Source organism: Alexandromys fortis, unplaced genomic scaffold (assembly GCF_014885135.2).
Source record: "Alexandromys fortis isolate MF-2015 unplaced genomic scaffold, M_Fortis_MF-2015_v1.1 scaffold_17, whole genome shotgun sequence".
Taxonomy (NCBI): Eukaryota; Metazoa; Chordata; class Mammalia; order Rodentia; family Cricetidae; genus Alexandromys; species Alexandromys fortis.
Window position 1 is genome coordinate 250,698 of NW_026067896.1, and position 24,217 is coordinate 274,914.

General features: G+C 40.7%; 2 protein-coding genes and 1 pseudogene across 4 annotated transcripts in view; all 3 read left to right on the forward strand.

Moving 5' to 3' along the window:
- The window catches only part of Sdc2 (syndecan 2), a 94,090-nt gene extending 90,385 nt beyond the window's left edge, over positions 1-3,705 (forward strand). For both annotated transcript variants that reach the window (XM_050162483.1, XM_050162475.1), the window contains exons 4-5: positions 31-166; positions 1,365-3,705. In XM_050162483.1, the coding sequence (XP_050018440.1) occupies positions 31-166; positions 1,365-1,528 (300 nt within the window). In that variant the 3' untranslated portion in view covers positions 1,529-3,705. The remainder of the gene's footprint in view (positions 1-30; positions 167-1,364) is intronic.
- Positions 1-24,217, forward strand: part of LOC126513887 (POU domain, class 5, transcription factor 1-like) — a 467,898-nt pseudogene that overhangs the window by 226,717 nt on the left and 216,964 nt on the right.
- Positions 22,999-24,217, forward strand: part of Cpq (carboxypeptidase Q) — a 331,662-nt gene continuing 330,443 nt past the window's right edge. For both annotated transcript variants that reach the window (XM_050162425.1, XM_050162417.1), the window contains exon 1: positions 22,999-23,324. The gene's annotated coding sequence lies outside the window, so the exon portion shown is untranslated. The remainder of the gene's footprint in view (positions 23,325-24,217) is intronic.

Consider the following 24,217-nt stretch of genomic DNA (forward strand, 5'->3'; position numbering starts at 1 on the left):
TATTAATGTTCTCTTTCTTCTCCACATCAGTCACCTGAAGAAATTGACAAGGAGGGAGTTGGCATCTCTGAGGCAGAAGAGAAGCTGGGTCCTGCTGTAAAAAGTACAGATGTGTACACAGAGAAACATTCAGACAATCTGTTTAAACGGACAGAAGTCCTAGCAGGTGAGTTGCCAGCAGTTTCAAGTAGGAAGGTGCTTAAAGATGTCATTGGGAAAAGTGGCATTCAGTGGCCCTAATAAAGCATCTTACTGGCCTCCTGGAAGTGATTCATCTTCAGACTCTGTTTCATAATGGCACGTTAACTCCTCTGGCCTATCCCTCAGCCAGCCATTGATAAGAGGTTAAAGTGGGAGGCAATTGAGGTTATATTCCATCATGGCAAGGACATCAGAGTGGTAGAACCTTGAAGCAGTAAGGCTGAATAGTCCCAAGACCATTGGGTGGGGGCACGGCGGGAGGTGCCAGTCAGAGGGTTGTATTCCAGGTCATCTGAGAGGAGGAAAAGGCACAAATGCTTCCCATGTGATAAAAATTTAGCTGCTAATGAAAACTCATCTGGTGAAAGTACAGGTTGAGCATCATTGATCTGAGAGTCTGGAATATTCCAAACAGCCAAAGCTTGTCAAATTCTGCTATGATGCCATAAGTGGGAAGAGACACTTCCTGAGCTCTGGAGATGGCTTACACCCCAAACACAGGCACACTACATAATCTTGCTTTATGAACAGAATTACTTTTAAATTGCATAAGTTTTCCTTTAGTCTTTGTGTATAAAGTATTTGTGAAAACATAAATGAATTTCATAGTTAAACTTGGAACGGATCCCTGATATCTCATTCTACATATGTAAATATTCAAGAATCTGAAAAAGTCCAAACACCAAAAGACTCCTGGTCCCAGAAATTTCTGATAAGAGAAATACACTGAAGCCTGTATTGGTATTTGTTTTGAAGGAGAAGATTTGCAAGATGTAATAATACCTAATTTGTGTAAGGGTTTCCTAAAAATCAAGAATAGAAAGATATTTGCATGCTTTTTGTATTTATTCTTCAATTTTAACTCTATTATATCATGTTTAGTACGTTCATTGTGATTAGAAGCTTACATTGTGAAATGCAAGTACTGAATACAAGTACTTGAAAGTGTAAGATTAGTTGAGGTTGCTTCTGGATTTTTCTTATGGAGGCTTTTGGGTTGATATTATGTACCTTTATGAGGAATGACACTATTGAATCCAGATTATTCTTTTTAAAACTTGGGTTCTCAAACCTTTTATAAAAATGCCAATAGTTTGGAACTGACCAAACTAATTCCTACAAACCTCGAACCTCATGTAAAAGAGCTCTTTCTTTTGTTTCAGCTGTCATCGCTGGTGGGGTGATTGGCTTTCTCTTTGCCATTTTTCTCATTTTGCTGTTGGTGTACCGCATGAGGAAGAAAGATGAAGGAAGCTATGACCTTGGGGAGCGCAAACCATCCAGTGCAGCTTACCAGAAGGCACCTACTAAGGAGTTTTATGCATAAAGCTCCCACTTAGTGTCTCTATTTGGGAGATCACTGAACTTTTCAAAATAAAGCTTTGGCATAGAGTAATGAAGATCTTTGTTATTTGTTTTGTTCATTACAGAGCCATACTGGCTTTTTAATGATAAAAATCCCATTGTATTTAAAACTTTTCATGTATTTCTTTAGAATGACATACAACATAAAAATTTAACATCTGCAGTGTTCTGTGAATAGCAGTGGCAAAATATTATGTTATGAAAACCCTTGACATTCGTGGAATTGGTTTGAGCATCTATGCGCAAATACAAAATGATTGTGTTTATCTTCTGGTTCAAAGATGACTGCTGTTCCCCTCATCAGCATGTCTCCAATTGACCTTACCAAGTTGGTCTTTGTTAATTTATGTCTTGTCCCTCTTCTCTGCTCTCCCTTCTTGCCCCCTTCCTTAAAAACAAAACCTTATGCCTTTTGTAGCTGTCAAGGTGCAATTTGTCTCTGAATGATTACAATAATGGTAATTTAGTGTATATGTGATTTTTTTTCCAAATATGTAAACTTACTTTATGTACTTTTTTAAATGTCAGACTAACCATTTTACACTTGCTTTTCTTTTCATTACCTGTAGCTTCAGGCAGATTTGCAACCGCAAATTAATGTGTAAAATTGGATTATTACTACGAAGCTGTTTAGTCCTAGCGATCTAACCAGATCTTCTTTTGGGAGGATTTGACATGAGTAACTGACAAGCCTCAGCAAATCCAAAGATGCTAACAGTATTTTGAAAAGTTGCTGCAGATTCCTTGGCCACTGTGCTTGTTAATTTCTTGCCATTTGAAATACAAGGAAGAGTTTAAAGAAAAAAAAGACCAGTTTTTGTTCTTTAAAATGCATTTAAGTTGTAAACATCTTTTTAAGCCTTTGAAGTGCCTATGATTCTATGTAACCTGTTGCAGACTGGTGTTAATGAGCATATATAACAGTTTAAAAAACAGTTGGCATTTTATAAGCACAGACAATTCTAATGGTAGCTTTTGTAGTCTTATGAATAGACATAAATTGTAATTTGGAAACAAACTACTGAATAAATCATGTGGCCTAATATTGATAATGTCACTGTTATAAATTTTGTACATTTTATCAGATGTACATCTTCCTTTGCTATGACTGACCGTCTGCTCTCAGCAACGATGTGGGTTTGATTTTTGAGTATTTCATGGTGTCTGTAAGTCAAGACCAAAGAGCTGAACAGCAAGGCTGTTTATTACCAGAGTCACCTGGTATGTATGCATCATCCATGTGTTTGGGTACAGGGATAGGAAGACTGCAAGGGATTTCAAGATTTGCAACCTTTATAGCATAGCTACTGGCAATATTGATAAGATGCCTTCTTTTGCAATTTACCTTTAAAAGTATAAATTCCAAAGAAGTGAAAGGACCTTTCTGGAAGTAGGTATCTGGAGCTCAGTCCTACAGATTCATTTATCTGTCAAAGCGCCCTGGAGATTGGTAGAACTCCTGTGTGGAGCACTACAGCCACTCCACGGGGCTGAGGGGAAGAGTAGGGAGACTCTGGATGATAAATGACAGTCTTGCTACTTCGGATGGATATTTCTAGGAAAAGCAATGCCAGAGGAAGAGATGGCGGGATTGGGATAACCTGGTTGGGTACTCACTGTACAAAGCATTTCTTTTCTCTGTTATATTTTCTATTTTACCATTAATTTTATTTTTAAACTGTGAGCCTTGGAAGTAGAAAGAAGACAGCAAGAACTGCAACTTTTCCTGCATAAAGTTTACTTTTAAGAAAGTTTGACCACTTCGTTTGAGAACCTTCCCTGGACTTGCCACAGAACTCAATCAAACAAAACTAAAGTAACACTTGGAACCGTGTTGTATCTGAATCCTTAAAGGCCTTAATTCCCAAATTCCTGTCCAATTACAGACGTCATTCACCTTGTTTAGGATGATTAAAAGGAAATGATGGGCCCTTCCAAAGCTGCACAATGCCCCTCAATTACAGAGGCTAAGAATGTAGTGGGTATACCTCTAACTGTCTAAACAGTGCAATTCTATTTGTAGAATAACTTGCTTGGGATATCTGTGCCAGGAAAAGAATTTTCTGGCAAATATTTTGTCACTGCTGTAAAGCAAATTTGTTAAAGTGCCAAAATAAAGTCTGTCATGCCGAAAGTAAATCATTGTATAGACTCACATCCACTTTCCTGTATGCTTTCTGCTTAAGTTTTTTTTTTTAAAGAAACAGTAAATAATATCATAAAGCATTAGTAGTCATTACTGAGTTCAGGAAAATTTTGGTAAGCTATAAAAATTAAGGCCAGTGTGGTAGTTCCTGTTTTCTTAACCACCTGTGAATGAGCTCCCTTGTCTAAGTACTGCCATTTGTTTGAAAGACCTATGGTATTTGTCGTCTGTTTTCAGCACGTGGTGGGGGATGGGAAGATCACATTAAAAAAAGAAGAAAACTTTTAGCTATTGGAAAAAGTATCTGAACTCACAATTACTGCCTTGTTAATACAGCTGAATTTAGTTTAAACAAGACAGAAACTTCCCTCAATTAATGTTAGCATTGGATAGTTTCCTGTCATATGTCCAGAGATTTGATATCTAGGAGCACTAGTTATTTACCAGTCAATGCGGTGCCCTTGTTGATATAGGGCATAGGTAGAAGGGTAAATAAGTAGACCTAGGGGTCTTATACAGGCAGCTTAAAGAAACTAAAACTGCCCTAAAAATAATAATGGTATAGTTCTTAGGTACTTGTTCCTTCAAAGTCTTCGACATTTTCAAAATTCAAGAGAAAATCTTAAGTGAGAAACAAAATTATAAAACCTAAAAGTATCACAGGGTTAGTTTGGAATGCTGTTTTTTGTTTTGTTTTCTTTTTTTTTTTCCTAACTTGGCACAAGATAAGGCTGTTTGGGAAGAGGAAACCTTAATTGAGACAATGCTTCCATAGGTCAGCCTTTAGCCATTTTCTTGATTAATTGTTGATGTGGTAGAGCCCAGCCCATGGTAGATGGTGTCACCTGTGGGCAGGAATAAAAGACCACTCCTCCATGGGTCCTGCTTGAGTTCCTTCCCTCACCTCCCTAAGAGATTGACAGGGAAATAGAAGTGAATAACCCTTTCCTCCCTGGGTTGGTTTTATCAATGTTTTATCACAACAACAGAAAGCAAACGAGTTGTTTGATAAGCAAGATCTTTTTAACCTTATTAATTTAAATAATAGGGTAATAGAAGCAGTATATTTAAAAAAATATTTGGGTGATACATGCCTACCAAATCAGCTACATAGGAGACTCAGTCAGGGAATGACTTCAGTCCGGGAATTTGAGACCAGGTTGGGCAATACGGAGTGTGCATTTCCCAAAACAGAGTCTAGGGCAGGGTTGAAATACTAGAGTTGGGTCTAAGGGTGCAGCTCTGTAAGATTTTAATAGCTGTCTTGTCCTTATTGTCTTGTATACATGCAAAAGACCCTGAGTTAGATAGTCAACACCGACCCAAATGAAAGCAAACAGGCAAACAAAGACCATGACAGTGTGAGATTCTCAATTCTCAATTCCTAGCAAGCAACTGTGAAATCCTAAGCAGTTTACAATGAACTTAAATCAAGACAAATGAAAAGTGGTTGCTCTATATTAAGTAATTAGTTGAAATGTTATTCATTGTTAATATTTTATATTAATAGTGAAATCTGAGACTTGGTCATTTCTGAGGAATTAGATTAGACCATACAGAAAACTTTAAAACAGGTAGAATTAATGGAGTTTGTCCCACCAGCCTCTGACTGGGGTAACATCACTCTGAGGAATAGGTTTCATTTCTTGTTCCCTATAAGGCCTCTTTATGACTAAGGGATCCTAGTGGCTTTGGAACAAATTTGACTTCCTGTTAGTTGGCTGTACTGTAACCCAAGCAAGCCGTCAGTCCAGCCTATACTGGCAAAGTGAAGCCTTGGGCTTCAGTGATTTGAGCATACTGAGCTCAGGATTCATTGATGACAGTTTTGTTGGTTTTGATGAAATAGTTCAAGTAAAAATTGTGCAAGTAATTAAAAGTCCAATCAAATACTTGCCTACTGAATGCATAGGAGGGGGGAGAAATTAAAAAAAAAAGAATGCATAGGATACTTCAAGAAGTTGGGGGCACAGCGATGGCTGGTGTAGACAGATTCGGTCAGTAAATGTAAATGAAACTCACAAGTGGAGCAATCCCCGTGATATTATTGTCAACCACAGACGTGCAGTCTACTGTAAGAGACTAAGAGACAGAAGGAGCTAGGCATTCTGTGGTAAGAATCTCAAAGTCTCAGCCACTTCAAACACTAAACAATGATTTCTTTTGTTTGTTTGGGGTGTGTGTTGTTTTTTTCTGTTTAGAGAGAGCCTTATGCAGTCTAGGCTGGCCTCAAATTCCCTGTGTAACAAGGATTGCTTTACCCTTCCACCTTCCAAACTTCAATGTAATGATCTGTCCTGTTCCTTTAAGAGACAAGCCCCACCCACTCCCTCCCCAGCCTGCCTAGGAAGGCAGCTCTTCCTGCTTGCAGCCTGAGTCTCTTCCTTCTCTGTCCCTCTCTCCCCTCTTTCGAAGTGGCAGCTTCTGTCTCTCCCTACTTCTCCCCTTACCCCCTCTGTTCCTACCCCTAACCNCCCCCCCCCCCCCCCCCCCCCCCCCCCCCCCCCCCGCTCTGCTGTTCTCTCTGCCTGGGACCAGCCGCCTTCAGAGACCTGTGGCATGGTCTCCTGGTGTGCCCATCCATCTATTTCTCCTCATGGGACTGGCTGCCCCATCGAGGTCTCTCACCCACTATGCAGCTCCCTGCTTGGGACTCCTGGCCCATTGCAGTTGCAGTCACTCCGGGAACTATGCCGCAGTCTCTGTCTGGGACTTGCTGCTCCCAGGACCCACTGCCAGCAGCGTTTCTGCCACTGCAGCCACTCAGGGATCCGCAGTATCTTACTTTTACCTTCATGACTCACATCAAGGAATATGGTATGCCCCATAACAGATGCTAGCCCCAGATAAACTGGTAAATTGTGCTTTATATAAATGCCATCCTCATTCCAGGGCAAAGGAATAAGGAAAGCAAAGTGTCTAAGAAGGCTGAGCCGTGGTAAAGAAGGGATATACTTACTGCTGGTATGAATCAAAGGTTCCTTCTAGGTCAAGTTAAATCAGAGAGGGCTACTAGCCATTCATGTAGAGACAGTGGGTGAATGAAGGAAATGGATCTGGAGTGAAAAGGAGAGCCCTGAAATAAAAAAAATCAATATCTAAAAATCATTTTAGAAGATGGAAAGCTGAACCGCTTACCGTCTTCCCTCTGTTGTCAGGGAGATCTTTAGCACTAAGACAACTTCTCTGTGGTTCAAACTCCCACTAGCCAAGTCCTCCTGTGTGGGCCAAACTAACATGATTCTTTAACTGTCTTAACCCGCTTCCCACCATCTCTCTAGCCCCAGAGAGGGTAGCAACTTCCAGACTTCCCCTCCCCCCCAGTTGGCCCTTTAGCTCTTCTGACATGTTTGCAAGTGACTAAATTCTTGCTTGCATTCCCCACCATGGGTTCTGTTTTCCTTGCCATACTCCCACAGATCCCACAATGGTGAATGGCTCCCACATGGTATGAAAAGCCACGGGACTACATGGGATTATTTGGAGGAGCAGCAGGAGGGGCAGATAGCCTTGAATCTGTCTGGTAACAAAATCTATCTTTTCAGGTGAGCTTTAACCAGATTTCCCCTCACTGAACTGCTTTGCCATTTGGCTAGCTGCTAGGCAGGAGCAGTTGTTGGAGAGGTGAGCTAACAAGTAACTCTGCCTGTTCACAGTGACAAAATATGAATTGTTGTTAAAAGAAAGGAACTTGGCAAAGAAATAAGAATTGTACAACCAGATGACGTAGCTATTATCTGTGTTTAAAATAGGAAACAAAGAGTATGTGATGCTCCCACTTCCAGCATATCCCGGGGTCCTTGAAAACAAGAGTTTGGCTTCTTTAATTATCTTTTGCTTAGGTAAATACCAGAGTAAACTTGAATTTTCTCTGAGACCAGTTTTAGAGAAAAACAGAAGACACTGTTTAAAATGTAGATGATTTCATTGTATATCAGATCAGAATTAAGAGATCATGAAAACACTATTCTGATAACCCCATGCCTTAAGCCCTAATATTTTTAGTACCTATTTTTTTTCACCTAGCTAATTTATTTATTTTCTCTTTTGTAAAATACAGATAACAAATGGTATCGTATGTGCTTGCTAAAGTCCCTGAGGCAATAGAGGTGATGCCCTGGAAAAACACGCTGGCATCTGGTAGACTCTCAAGTCAAGATGCTTTTTTATTCATTCCTTAACCAAATGGGGCACTGTTTACAAGCATGGCGTGAGGCCCTGAGAAGAGACAGACAATAAACAAGTCCGGGCTGTAATTCTGCTAGAAGGTGACACTTAAACACTGGGAGCTGAAAGTGATGAGGAATTGCATCATCCCCAGATGATGGGGGAGGGGAGCCATGGGGATCTGGGATTCAGGGGCAGGGTAAGCAATGAGAGACAAGACCTTTAGTGTAGGAAGAGAGGAGCATGATGGGTATCAACAGAGCATTCACAGGCCAGATGGTATACACATGTCCTTGCTTTCATTGCGGTGACCTCAGACAGCCACTGCAAGGTTTCAAGTCAAGGCAAATTATTTAATTCAGGTTTAATAATGATCCTCACATATCAGCAGGTGTGGACTGAGGAGATTGTTCAGTGGGTAATGTGCTTACATAAATTCTGAGTTTGGGACCCCAACACATATAAAAAGCCAGACACAGCAAAGTATGTTTATAATCTTCCCGGCCTGGGGAAGTTGGGACAGGAGACTCATTGGAACCAGCCCCACTTTAAACTAACTAATCAGCAAGCTTCAGGATTAGTGAGAAATCCTGTCTCACAAATTAAGTTGAAGGGTCAGGGTAAGATGGCTTATTTTGTAAAAACACTTGCCACTATACCTGATGAACATAAATGACACCCACAAGTCGCTCTTGACTTCCACAAGTGCATTGTAGTGTGTGTGTGTGTACATGTGTATGCACATAAGTGTAAATATATAAATGTAATCTAAAATTAAGAAATACAAGATGGAAATCTGAAACACAATTAATAAAAACTCAGGGACTGATATTGGGGTTCAACCTGAAGACCAGAAAAGCAAAGCAGTCAGTCACTGGCCCTAACCTTGACCTCAGTCTGAAAATAGCGATTCTGCCTCTAGGAATCTCAGAATGAGATTGTGCCTGAGAGCTGTCTTATAATCCTCTCTAGTTCTGTGATTAAAGGCATGTACTTCCCAGTTTCTATGGCAACTAGTGTAGCTACTAGGATTAAAGGTGTGTGTTATCACTGCTTGGTCTGTAAGGCTGACCAGTGGGACTATTTTATTCTCTGATCTTCAGGCAAGTTTTATTTATTAAAATACAAATGAAATGCCGCTACAGAAACCAGTTGAGAAAAAGACACTCATTATCACCTCTGTCCTTCATATTCATGTACATACATATGCATACTCACCCTCCTATACATGTGAACACATAAACAAGTACACGTACACACACACACACACACACATATTCAGCAAGCATGGGAATCATTAGTAGATTTTTTTAGAAGAGTTTATGGTTCCCCTTGAAGGTTCTGGTTCTTCAGATGGAGTCTAAGAATCTGTATTTGAGAATCATGTCACAATTTTCTTTGATGATGCTGTTGAAAATAGATTGATAGAATGGAGGACGTAATAAAAAAAAATAGGGCAGGGAAACTAGTGATGATACCATAGTCAGTCCACAGGGAGACAGACAAACATGGCAGATTCTGCAGGGAAGCTAGAGATGAGACTGCAGTCCGTCCACAGGGACAATCATGGTAGATTCTGCAGAGCCAGGACAGCCTCTAAGTGTGGATCCCTGTGGGCATTGGGCTTGTTGGCAGTACACGGCAATGCCTAATACCTGATTTCCAGACTTTGTGGGGAGTCTACTTTTTGAAGGTATAAACAAGATTTTCCAACATATTCTAGTTGATACTCTTCTTCCAGATGCTACAATTTCCAAAACCTTCCCTTCTTCTCATAATGGTTAGGAATCACATTCATGCAACACTCCAGTTTGCTCATTTTTTTTTCATTTCTGTAAAGTTCAACATATATTTACCTCTGCCCTTTTGTTTTAATATAAACAACATCTGCCTTTTCCTTCAGTTTCCTCATTCCCACCCCCTTTTCGTGGTTTTATTTTCCAGTCTCAGCTGCCCATAGGCAAATATGGCTGGAAAATATTAAGTGGAGAATTTCAGAAATGCATAATTTGTAAATTTTAAATACATGCTTACAGTTAGCCAGGCAGTGGTGGAGCATGCCTTTAATCCCAGCACTCAGGAGGCAGAGGCAGATGGAGCTCTGTGAGTTCGATGCCAGCCTGGTCTACAGAGTTCCAGGACAGGCTCCAGAGCAACACAGAGAAACCCTGTCTAGAAAACACAGCAAAAGTACATGCTTACAGTATGCTATTATATTTGTTTTGTTTTCTTATTAATAGTTGTCAAACTCTTAGTTTCTGGTTTATCTTTCAGTAACTCCTGATTCTGCTTTACAATATGTTCACTTGAATATAAAACATTGTGTGGATTGGTTTGGATACCATCCAGTTTTAGGGATCCTCCATAAGTTTTGAAATATATCCTTGGTGGAGGAGAAGGAGCTACTACTTGATGAAGTTTGAATCATTTTCCCAATCCCACTCCTGTTGGGGAATACTATTTTCAGGTGCGTGACTTTTGTTTACGCTGCATTTGTTTAACTCTGTGAAGCTGTGTTACTGTGCCTGTCTAAAACACCTGATGGTCTAATAAAGAGATGAACAGCCAATAGCGTGACAAGAGCAAGGATAGGCAGGGTTGGCAGGCAGAAGGAGAAACGAGAAGAGGAACAAGGAGAGGAGGACATCTGGGGCCAGCCACCCAGCCACACTGCAAGCCATGGCGAAAGAAGTAAGGAAAGGTATACAGAAAAAGGAAAGATAAAAGTCCAGAGGCAAAAGGTAGTTGGGATAATTTAAGATAAAAAAAGCCGGCAAGAGACAAGCCACACTAAAGCTGGGCATTTATAAGTAATAATACGCCTCAGTGTGATTTATTTGGCTTCTAGGTGGTGGGCCCCTCAAAAAGCCAAAGGAGTAAAATATCCCGCAGTATACCCCCAGTACCACCCACCTCTCTTCTCAGCCCTGCTTCTCACCACACAACTATCAGTTCTTTATTACTTGTCTCTTATTCGTCTATGAAATTTGGAAGGACCTTGTATGTCTGGGACCTTCAGCCAAGCAAAACAAAACAATCTTTATTATATCAAATCTAAACGAAATTCAAGCAACTACGTGTCTGTGGATATTCATCCAAATCCCAGGCTTCAATTTTACCTACTTAAAACATAGAAAATGCTCAGATGGTTAATGGTTTCTGTGCAGATACATTAGAGCATTCTACAGATAAACATTTAGCTTTCATACAGGGAGATGATTAGTGTTTTCTTCCTTTGTTCTTTCAATATTTCCGTTACTGTGCTACATAATCACCATGTTGGATCCAGGCTGTCCCCAAGATCAAAAACTACCCTTTTATGACCCACATCTCCCATTTATGTGAAGGAGGCAGGGCTATAAACATGGTATGAAAAAAAAAATCTTACATGCCATCTTGATTGCTAACATCTGTTTAAATTTCCATTCATAAATTTGAAATCCAGGCTTCTGCAGCCATCTGTTTGCTCCCAACAATCTGAAAAGAAAATAAAAAAGAGCCCAAGGCATCTGTGCAGGTGGGAGAATGGTTCCTGCTTGGCTCGTCTACCTTGGTGAGAATGAGCTAGCTCTGCCTTTGTGCTTCCTCCTCACAGGGCAAGAGAAGAGTCCAGTTTCAACCCCTGTATCTTAGTCACGGGAGAAAAAGAGATTAAGAAATGATTCTTTTCTTAATCACCACTTCCATTTTCTTCTTTCACTGAGCAGTGCCCCCCAAGCCCAGAGGCAATCTTGTCCATTTCGTTAATAAGGGACAGGGAAATATTTATGTGGGCATTCTCAGTGTTTCCTGATAATCGGAGCAAGCACTAGTGAACTGGATCATAGACAACTCTCTAGCTTGCTGGGCCTGTGGGACTCTCGTGGGAATCTCTTCACAGAACACTGTATGGATATGATTCAGCAGCTGTACGAGTCAGATGCCAGGCTAGGATACGTGACCTCCCTGCTCCATTTTTTTTTCTTCTTTTGGCAATGTCATCTGTGTCTACGGGACTGGGCTTTTTCTAAAGCTGCTTGGCTCTGTTCCAAGCATTCTGTTACAGCAACTGAGAATGCCTTCTAAAGCTAACTGACGTTTTAGGGGCCTAGTGGGGTTACAGTACTCTTCTCAAATGCGGTCTAACTTGGTGCTCTGTTTCAGCTTCAAAGAACTTTTTTTTCTTTAGTTTATGTTGAGAAACAAGTCCTCAAGAAACCACAGGCAACTCTATGGTTTGTTATCCTCACGTCCTTTGTGAAAACCTCAGCATTACGATGAGCAAGGATCCACCCAGCTTTTAGCTGAATGGTCTAGCGCATAAGCTGGTGGTTTGTGGGATTGCCTTGCTGACTTGAAAGGTCTCATTTATTTCTGCTCTGACATTGCTTTTATATATAACTTATGACTGATGCTTTGGGTCTTTCTGTGTGACCTGGAATGAGTCATTTAACCATCCTCAGATCAGAATCTTGGAATGGCAACAGAACAGAACATTTTAATCACTAACCTTGCTATACTTGCCTGCTGCAGTTTAAAGAGGACCCCGAAAGTTTGTTTGTTAGGAGCTTAATCCCCATATTTATACACTAATATTGTTTAAATGTGGAAATCGTTTTGGGGAGTAATTGTGATTAGATAAATTCATAAGGCTAAGGATCCAGCTTGGGATTAGTGGCTTTAAAACAAAGGAAAGAGAGAGACGAAGCTAGCCTGTGCTTGCTCTGTTTTGTTACCAGGTGCCCTCTGCCATGTTGTCATGCAGTGGGAAAGTTAAGGCCAGATGCTGGCATCTTGCTTTTAAACTTACCAGCATTCAGAGCTGTGAGCTAAATAAAATGCCATTCTTCACAGTCTGTGGTATTCAGTTATCGCAACGGAAAATGGACCGTGTCATCATTACTGAGTAGATCATATAGATGTTTATTCTGTGTGCAGAATATTAGCAGCCCTCGCTGATGAGGGGTACTAGACAACTAAATTACCTGCACTTCTAAACAGCTGTGGTCAGCTCATAAGCCCTTCCTCAGCCCTCATTTTCACTAGGCTCTCTCATACTGTCACTGAAGCCTATCTTTCTGATTTCAGAGTCCTTGTCCTGTCCCCTCCCTCCCTCTATATATTCCTCAGTCCTTTTGTGAAGAAGTACCAAGGTCACAAGCCTTACCTTATGTTGGGAGCAGTGAACCCCAAGATCTTGAATTTCTTGTAAACAACTTGTTTTCCCCTGATCTGAGTACCTACAGCTGCTCTGAGCACGAGACCCTCAGGAGTTCCTGATGGTAGGGCAGTGGTTTCTTATGCATTTGGTTGGAGCGTGGCTATCCCTATATAAGATGCCCCTGGACACAATAAAGGGGGCATTCTTGGGGCATTTTAGCATCAAGGATGACCTGTGTCTCTGTCTCTGTGAGTCTTTGTGTGTTTCAATCTCCAGCCCATTGCCCGGATCACGAACTGTATGGTGGCGCATAGAGCACAGATGGGCGTGGTGCGCTGCAACCTTATAGCTCGTGTCAAGGTCTATATGAGTCTGAAGAAAAGTGGGAATCACTTTGGGCCACTTATTCATTCATAGCATGCATCATTAATCCATCTTCCTGTGCTCTCTGGTAAGGCCAACTTCAGAATTCTCTAGCTAAGATTTAATGTAGCCACAAGTAATTGGTCTCAAGTGGGTGGAAGAGCAGACCTAGTCACCAACCTTTGCTAGGAACAATGGTCCAGATGCCATAGTTATTCTGAACAAAATATGAATGACTGAAAGTAGAGAATATAGATTTTAACAACTCTCCTTTCTCTAATTCTGTGCTTAACTATCACTTTAATATAATGTACTAATGTAGAACCAGGACATAAATATTCATTAGAAAATTTTAAAAAACAACAAAAATGAGAAAATATATAAATATTCCTGCCATCACAGTGAATACCAGAGCAAAGGTTATTATTTATTTCTCAAGAATGTTATCATGTATCTTCATTTCTTGTATACAAATTGACCCCCAAATGCACTTTGCCCATGGTTTATGCAAGCTTGAAACTCATCTAGGACCATATTTCCATCTGCTGGTTGCATCCCATAAGCCCCTTTTAGTGTATCCTTTTTTTCCCTCATGGCATAGATTCATTGAAGAGACTGAGCCACTCTCTTGACTTTGTTTAAGTTGGAAACAATCCCAAATGCACATATCACACTGGTTTTCTGAAGAATCAGAGCAGAAGCTGCTGAATCATGGGATGGCCCATGATTCTAATATTCAGATGTACTTTCTAAAAGGCTAAAAAAATTGACATTCTCCTTTATCTCCTCAATGCAAGTACCAAACCAGGAAATCCATGCAGTTACTTCTCTCAACCGATGGTTTCTCTATTCTCTTCAATGACATGCTTTAAGGGAAGATTTCAGTATAAAATAATGTGCTGAAACTTTATGTCCTATGTCTTCAGTCTCCTTCAATTTGCAACATGCTTACTCTTTACTTGACCTTCATGACCTTGACACTTGCAGAATTAAAGATTAGGTAGTTATTTTATAGAATGCTTTCAATGTAGATGCATCTGGTAAGGTTTCGTGAGTAGAGTTAGGCAATACATCACAGCAGAAAACATCACAGACCTGATGTAATATCATCTCATTACATCCCATTAAGTTGCACAGGATTTAGATTTGCCTCATTACTACTGATGTTGACATTGATCTCTGATTAAGGTGGCATTTTCCAGGCATCTTGCCCTTTATCATTAGTATCTTGTGGGGAGATATTTTGAGTTTGCATCAATAGCCTAGCCACACTTTCAATTTGGTCTTTATTTATATTGTGTGTATTCTTATTTCATTTGTGGAATGTTAGTTAGCTACTGTTATTATTCATTTTCATATTTATATTATTCTATATTTGGCCAGTAAGAGTCCCTTCAACTGGGATTCTATGCCCTTTTGATGTGGCATGTTGTTAAATTCTCCTAGCATTTTCTTACTTTAATATTCAAAAGAGGTTTCAGGTTTCTCCGGTACTTTATCTAGCCCAGTTCTGAAATCAGGCATTCTCCAAAGACCCTGGATGTCTTTTAGTGGAGAATAGTGTCCAGAAACCAGGATCTAGTTACCCAGTGTGAATCTTGCAAATTTTCTAACCCTTGAGGTTTTGTTTACTTCCCGAGTCTTATCAGTTTCCTCCTCCCTCTGGAAAGAAAGGTTTCAATTTGGAAGTAATAGCTATGCCACACCAGGTCTCCATTCACTTAATATATCCAATCACTCCTCTACATGACCACCTTTCTGTCCTCATTGGGCTCTTCCTCTGTGGGGAGGGGTTTCAGAGAGCAATGGAGACTATTAAGCTTTAAATATCTCACTTGAAGGAGGTCATCCTAAAAATGTCCTCAACACACATTTTAAAAAATATTTTTCAAGTTAGTATACAAAATAATGTGTTTCATTCTGACATTCCATTCATAATTGGCATTGTACTTTGTTTACATTTGCCTCTTGCTGTCAGGATGATGGCAGCATCAACCTTCTTGCTAGTCTCCATCATCCCTTCTTGTTTCATTGTGTGTGTGTGTGTGTATATTTTTACTCAGATTCTGCATACCAAAGAAACCATGTGATGATCCAATCTCTCATATTTTACTTGAAATGATCTTTAGTTCCCTCCATGTTTCTGCAAATGAAAGAGTTTCATTATTCATTATGACTGGATATAACCCCATTGTACATATGTTCTACATTTTATTTATCTATTCATATTTTGATGGGAATCTTGGAGGCTCCATATTAAGAAAATATGAATAGTACCATGATAAAAATGGATGTTTTGTCTATGAGGATGCAGTTAGATTTATTTGGTTATGTAATCTGATATATACACCGATCATACATTAGTTCTGTGTTTAGCAGTTTATTTGAGGACCCTTCACACTGATTTCCATAGAGACTGCACCAGTTCACTGTTGAAATAAGAAGCGGCGGGGCTGCGTCCCCAACACCCGGCCGCTTGGCTAGCTCATGCCCGAAATAACAACACACAAACTGTGTTCATTTAAGAACTGCTTGGCCCATGAACTCTAGCCCTTACAGGCTAATTCTCGCACCTGGACTAGCCCATTTCTAATAATGCGTGTAAGCACTCCAAGGTGCGCTTACCGGGAAGATTCTAGCCTCCGTCCATCCTGGTGTCTCTGCTCCAGAGAGCAGAGCTGTCGGGTCCCTCTGGAAGCAGAGCAGAGTCTGACCTCACTTCCTCTTCCACCCAGCATCCTATTCTGTTTATTCTTCCCACCTATGTTCTAACCTATCAGGGCCAGCCAAGCAGTTTCTTTATTGCTCAGCCAATGAAATCAACAGATTGATATGACACTCCCACATCAGTTCACATTCCTACTAGCAGTGTATTTGCATCCCCTGCCCTCAAACACACACCCTTAAGGGTGTTCGTTGACATTTGTTTTCTTGATGATAGCCATTTGACTTCAGTGAATTAGACTCTTAGTACAGTTTTAATTTATTCTTCTGGTGAATGTGAACACTTTTCAAATATTTTCTGACCATATGTACTTACTTTGAGAAGTGTCTGCTCAGTTAACTCAGCTATTTATGGATTGGAATCCTTTTCAGACTGTCTTTTCCTATGCTAATATGTCTTAACACAGCCTCATGTAGAACTATCAGAACTTCAAAATACATCCTATGCCAGATCAGCAAGTGTTGGATCCTATTGCCTTTTATAGATCCTAGATATTTTACTCAAATAGCAGAACCTTCTCTGGGCCATCATACATTACCACTACTCCCACTCCTACATACATAGACATAAACATTGTTTGCCTAGATCAACCTCTTGCACAAAATATTTCAGAAAGTAGAGAAGGATAAGAAGAGGAGAAAAGGGAGTTATTATTGATCATGGCTTTTTGGTTGTTGCTTCAGTTTGTTTCTAGAGACAGGACATTGCTGTACAGCCCAGATTTGGCTCAAATTTTTAATCATCTTGCCTCAGTTTCTTTGGTATTGAGATTGTAGGTATACCCATGATTGACTTTTGAGGAAATGATCACTGGCATATAACCACTAGCTTCATTTCCCACTCACTACTGAAACCTCAGCTCCAGTTCTTTAATTTCTGGTTGAAGATAAAGTGTGCAGTGATAATTCCACAGATAACAATAGGGGCAGATAGAGGTAGCCAGGGAGAGATTCCCACTGCTCTTTTCCAAAGAATTTATAGAGAAAGATTCCAACTTATAATAATTAGTGGGGGATCATAAGAGTTTGCTGGAGATGCTGTAACAAAGTATTAGGAAAGGAATGCCTTAAACAGAAAAATTTGTTTTCTCACAGCTGGGAGAAGGTGTATGTTTGAAATTAAGGATCTGGAAGGACTGGTTTCTCCTGAGGCATCTCTCCTTGGCTGGTAGATGAGTGTCTTCTTAGCTGTTCTCACATAGTCTTTCTTCTGTATGTGTCTGTGTCTTAATTTCGTCTAGAAAGGGCACAAGCCATATTGGATTTGGGCTTGATTATTTATTTAAAGTTTATCTCTAATTACAACCACATCCTGAAGTAATGACAGCTGAAACTCTGATATAAACTTTAGAATGTGTAGTCCTAGATAAAAAAAAAAAAACACACAGTAGTTTTCTTGGTATTGGGTGAAGTGCTTTAGGTGATGCAGATTTTTAAGACTTTCTTATTTAAATGACTAATCTCCCTATAAAATCTTATTTCTTACCTATTTCTATCAAAATTTCGATCACCCAACTTGTAGAAAATACTGAATAGTTTGTGGGATTTATAGGAGGTTTTAACATTAGGTTAAAAATATCAGAATGTAAAACCCAAAGGGAATGACAAGAAATGAAAATGATCATCTTTCAGTGGGGCCTCAGTGGTTAACCACAGAACCCATTTGAGGAGACAAACGGAATCAGTCAGTGTTGCTATGAAAAACAATGTCTTATTTAGGTGTACTGATTTGACCGGAGAGATCAGAAATACTGCCCAGTGTGATGAAAAGAATACAGCCTAGTCTTGTTTCAGGAACTGCATTCAGGGCTGGACCAGCAAAAACGTTCTTCCAGGGCTGGAGAGATGGCTCAGTGGTTAAGAGCATTGCCCGCTCTTCCAAAGGTCTTGAGTTCAATTCCCAGCAACCACATGGTGGCCCACAACCATCTGTAATGAGGTCTCTGGCTAACTGTATAAATAATAAATAAATAAATATTTAAAAAAAAAAGTTCTTCCATGGTCTCAGCTTCAGTGTGTGCCTCCAGCTTCCTGCCTTGCGTTCCTATCTTGACTTCTATCAGTGTTGGACCATTACCTGGAAGTGTAAGCTAAAATAAACTCTTTCTTTCCAAGTTGATTTTGGTCATGGTGTTTATCACAGCAACAGAAACAAGAAGAGGGGTAAAGCTGAAATAGGAAGTCAGACTCAATTACTGTGAAGTGTCAGTCCAAAGAGATCCAGGTACCAGACCATAGGATAAAAGTAAAGATAAAAAAAATAGAGTGAGAGGGTTTAGTGCACAGTGGAACCTGGGGCAATTTTCTGAACCATTGGATAGAACCACAAGAGCCGTTTATAGGGTCTTAGCAGCAGCTGCAGCCATGGCACTCCAGGGATTGTTAGTGTTACCAAACTAATTCATGTATGTAAATAAAAAGCTTTATGAGAGCAAATGACAGAAATGTTGATCTAAATACTAAAGGAAAGCAGAAATTTGCTTGTATATGTAGCTTCAAGGGTTCTTATCTAGCTCTTGGTATCTGGATCTTATGGTTCAGATGGTGTCAACCCTTTCCATTTGCAAACTACTTGCATCTACTTCTTTTCTGGTGTTGGCTGTTTTTTCCACACATGTGCTCTTTTTTTTGTGACTGAAAAAATGTTTAACCAAAATAACCTCTATTGTCTTTCATGTGTCCAGAAGGATTTGCTCTTTCTCTTTCAGTGGATTGTGCTAATTTTAATGGGGGATTTGGCCAAGTTATAGTCATATTTTCATCTGCAAACTTCTGTGGGCATGAAGAAGGCAGGTTGAGTCTTATGTGATGGGCAAGGGTGTTATTCTTCCAGAAACATGTGGAAAGAGGGAGCAAAGGTTGCTCAGAAGGGCAGTAAATTACTCTAGGAGGATGAATACACTCAGGATGGGCCACAATCGTGAATTTATTGTGGAAACTTAAATCCAAATTAAGGAGTAAACATGCTTGCTGTTTAAGACATCTATTTCTGAATTATTCTGTATGTTGTGCTATATGTTTCCTGGTAGGCAGGAGAATGGCCCCAAAAGATTAGTTCTGAAGTCACTATGAATGAGACAATCCCAGAAAAGGAAATCCTAGAAGTAGACTCAGAGATGCACGCTGCTGTCTCCTAACAGAATTCCCAGTAGTTAGGTGTGAAGTACAATTTAGAATTGTAACAGAGATGTATATACATGCTTAGTAGTGGAGTCAGAACCCACATCTTCTCAGGGTTGGTCTAGTTACTATTTTAATCTGTGGAGTCAAATAAAGCAACTAGACTCCTTGCTGACGTCAAGGAAAAGCAATGCCTTCCTCTTCTTACACTGTCCCTTGTACTGGGCACACAGACAGGTACAGAATAGAGACCCAAGATGTATGCCCACGATGACCTAATCCTGAAAATGTGGAGGTCTTTCAGTACCAATCAATGGTGCTTTCTTTACCCATTTTCCACGTTCAAAAGCTCCTGAACTAGCCAGTCCTTCCATATGACAATGGCTACTCCCTTCACCACCTCAATACTGAGTAGCAGAGAGAGGAGGAAGATGCATCTTTTATTAACAGTGTTCTCATTCGCTATCAAGTACAAAGTCAACCTTATTAATGAGTCATTCCTACGTACTTGTCTGTTTTTAGGACATTTACATCTTGTAACAGATAAGACAAATAAAAAAAAGCTGGATCTCAGGGACTGGAGAGATGGCTTAGCGGTTAAGAGCGCTGACTGTTTTTCCAGAGGACCTGGGTTCAGTTCCCAACACCCACTTGGCAGCCTACAACTGTCTGTAATTCCAGGATCCAACACCCTCACACAGACATATATACAGACAAAACACCAATAAAAATATAAATAAATTTAATGGGTGTTGGTAGTGGCACATGCCTTTAATCCCAGCACTTGGAAAGCAGAGGCAAGCAGATGTCTGTGAGTTTACGGCTAAAGGTCTACAGTGCAAATTCCAAGACAGCTAAGGCTACACAGAGAAACCCTGTCTCAGAAAAAAAAAAGTGCTGGATTTAGTACTTCTGTACTGGCGAAAGTAAAAGATTAATCAAATAATTATAGAATAGGATGTTAAAAATAAACATTGAGCAATTCTTTTGAAAACAGGGTCACTATCTAGAAAATTCTTTATTTTTGATTTTAGGTAGTGTAATTTGATTAAACATTGCAATCCTTGTTCACTTTTGTATGAACACTCAATTCTACCACCCATAGATTCACTGTAATTAAGAACAGCATTATTCCCAGATGGTGAATGCCTTTAATCCCAGCACTTGGGAGGCACGGGCAGGTGGATCTATGTGAGTTTTAGGCCATCCTGGTCTACAGAGCTAGTTCCAGGACAGCCAGGGATACACAGAGAAATCCTGTGTGGGGAAAACAAAACAGTGCATTATCATGGGATTTAGACCAGCTTGCACACCGGTCTTGACTTGTGTGACATAGACTATTATCTTAGGTTTTCTATGAACTTAGTGCTTTATGTCAAACCTGTTGTCTATTCTAGAGCTGTCACGTCTGGGACTAGAGGAACTGGTGACAACTAGGATTTGGAAAGTATAGCCAACTCTTCAAATTATTTCACCAATCTGTTCTCACTTGGATTTGCCAATCACTTGTCCCTTACCTTTATGGTATTCTGGTCAGCTTAGTCTACAGGACTTATAACAACCCTATATTAGCGGCTATAATGGGTAATATGTCAGACATTGCTCTTAGCACTCAGAATGTAGTGGATATACTACATGTTGGCAAATATTTGTCTATATAAATAAGTATGACCATTTTTATTAAGTGTATTAGTTGATTTTAAGAAGCTATGAGAAAAATACCAAAGAGAACAAACTAAGAAAGGAAGAGTTTACTCAGTTATGGTTTCAAAGGATTCAGTTCATGGCTGCTTGGCTCTGTGCACTTGGGCATAACATTACAATAGCAGCAAGAAGCCGGAAAAACAAGAAGGCAGATAGGAGTGGAGAGTGTTGAAGGAATTATGGGTATAACACTCAAGAGCATGTAGAGTGATTTAGTTCTCCACCTGCTAAAGTTTCAAAAACCTCCCCAAGTCAAACCGTCAGCTGCAGACCAAGCATGCCGGAACAGAGCTTGTGGCTGGGTCTATGCAGATCCAAATTATACTAGCAAGGAAAATGAATGCATCAAATGTCATATGGCTTCATAGTGGATGGAGATGTAGCAAATAATTCTGACATGAACCCTGGAAGAGAGCAGTAGCATAAGGAATGAGCTCCACTTCCACTGACTTGTACGAGCCAAATTCAGGACTATCAGGGTATTTCATTTAGAGAGAGCATTGCTAAGAGCTGTGGGGTTATATTGATGTCATTATATCAGAAATTTAACAGTTATGAAACAGATGGGAATAAAATGAGAACCAGTAGGGTGGGAGGTATTACAATAGAGGGACATGAATGGAGCAATTAACTTCTGTTGGCTAGTGAGGAGGCCTCATGGTAAAAGGACCCACACAGTGTTTGCAAAGATGGACCCTGGAATCAAGCCAGCTCAGTGTAGAATGTTGACTTTGACCTCATTGATTGTAACTTGACCTCCCCAGCTCTCAGCTTCCTCACCTGTAAAGTGGAAATAATAATAATGCCAGTTCATAGGGTTGACACACACCTGCAGATAATTCACCCGTCTTAGTAATAGCACGCAACGAAAGTTAAACTCCTCTTATATATTACCCTGGAGCCAGCGCTGAAGAGGTTCAATCCTTTTCAGTTTGAGAGGAACAGCATGAGATGAGGTCAGGAAGGTAATGCATCTGACAGGCCGAAAACAAGTCCCAGAGACAGTCTATGGGCTGTTTTTATTGGTGCAGATGAGCTAAGCACAGATCTGAGGGTAAGCAGCTAGGAATGTAAAATAGGGCAGTTTTTTTTTCCTTGTTGAAATCTGTATACATTTTTTAAGACAAAAACTAGAGTTTGTCACTCTACAGCTTTTAATATACACTTGCTAGATTTTTATTGCACTTTTATAATAATAACAATTATAAAAAATTAGAAATAAGACAACTTATTCTTTGTTCGGGTAGTTTCAGAAAAATGTTACCCAGATACGACTCTTTGTGGAAAGGCAAGCTAGGACCATGTTGTGAAGACCCTTGAATACCTGAAAGAGATGGTACTTTGTGGAAGGCAGCGGGACTAGTAAACACTGTCATCTGAGAGTTGTGTGCACATAGATGAAAGGACTCCGAATGTTCTTATTTGTGTATAATTCTATTTTTTCCCTGCTTTTCTAAGCATGTGAGTTTTCTTTTTCTTAGCATCTTCCTATGCAGTTCAGGCTGGCCTAAAACTCACACTCACCCTGCCTCATCTTCTGAGTTCTGAGATAACACACACATGTTTGAGCATGCCTACCTTTTTCCTTGGTGTTTGTGGTTAAGAGGAAAGCCAGAACTGAGAAGTGTTTCACCAAGATAACTGTGATAAGAGTCTAGCTAAGCAAAGGAATTTGTACTCACTAAAATAATAATAATAATAATTAAAAAAAGTTAGAAACATGTGCACACATGCTTTGTGAGTAGTAAAGCATATTTATTTCCCAGATACCTTCTAATGCCTAAACAGACAAGAATTTCTGATTACCTAGTTTAGATCACGTCCTCTGCCTTCTGTTATAGTCCTTAAACCGTGCAGGGAGGGAGAAAATAACCTGGTGTGTTGTTTTGTTTTTGAGACAGGGTCTTACTCGTTCTGTGTCCCTTGCTAAGCCTCAAAGTCCTGGGTGATCTCCTTGTCTGCTCAGCCTCCCCAGTGCTGGATTATTTCCGGCATGGGCAAAATAACTGTTCAGCTCTCTTCCCTTGGGGAGGAGTTTGACAGTTCCCAGCGCAAGGCTTCCTGAGGACCCCACTTGGCCTAAGCCAGGCTCAGGGAGACAGACACCAGTCCAGGTCAGGTCCGTCCAGCCACAACTTCTGTTAAAGCCCAGACCTCAGGCTGCAGCAAGGTGGGCTGCACCATCGTCCTCGGGCCACTGGTCAAGGCGGTCTTGAAGAAGCCAGGCTTGCAGACCCAGGGCGCCGGGAGCAGCTCCAGGGGCCTCCGGAGCCCCGCCCTAAGGGCCCAGCGCGACCCGAGCGACCTTCCCGTTCCCGCCCCGGGACTCGGCCCGGTTGGCTGCAGGCCTCACCCGGGTGTGGCCGCCGCTGCTCCGCAGAGCCTCGCGACTAGGTGCGTGTACCCGGGCTGTGGGCGACCGGCTTCTCCTGGGAGGCGGGTGGGCGGGCGAGGCCAGCAGGCCTGGCTACCAATGAGCTTCCTGAGGGCTGCAGAGCCACCAGCTGAGGCCTGGGACTGCCTCCAGTCACACCGAAACCCTGAGGCAGAGCCCTGAAGCTGCTGTCTGTCACCTCATCTGCCTAGGAGCCGCCTTCAGCCCCTATCTGAATGTTCTCTAGTCTCCTGCGCTGCAAGGAGGCTTTATGGGGTAGGGTGCGGGCGCTTTGGGGATTTCTTTCACTTTCTACCTCGTTCTTTCAATTCAGCGTGAAAAGCTCGCTTTTTGAGTCGCCAGTGTCTGACTTGTAGCACCTAATAGTACTCAATAACTAACAAACGACTATGAGGTAGAATCGAATGAATTAAGTGGGCAAACATAGGAAACAGAGCAGCGTGAACACATACATGACCAGCACAGTGGATGTGAAGTGCAGACAGCGGGCTTTCAACTCTGTTTTCTCGGAATTAAGTGAGAGAAGTTTGGTTCTATGTAGTTGTTAAATAATCACTAGACTTCCGCGCCCTGTTTTCTACCTTCACTTGGATTTGAGTATATGCGTTTGCTTAAAAAAAAAAATACGCGAACTGTTTCTTGCTTGTAATTTGTTCTCCCCTGCTTTTTTTTTTTTTTTTTGAGGCATCATTGCCACTGTAATATTTAATGTATTTCCACAGTGCAAAGGTACTTCTAAAGGCCGAACCGTGTCACTGACTTGTGTGTTAATCCAGGTATTTTCTTTGAGGGCGAGACTACGAACAATGTCTGTTTTCCTTAGACAAGGACTGGTTGAGTTGTAGGTGAATGAAGAAAGCTAATTATGTCCTAGTGGGGGAAAAAGTAATTT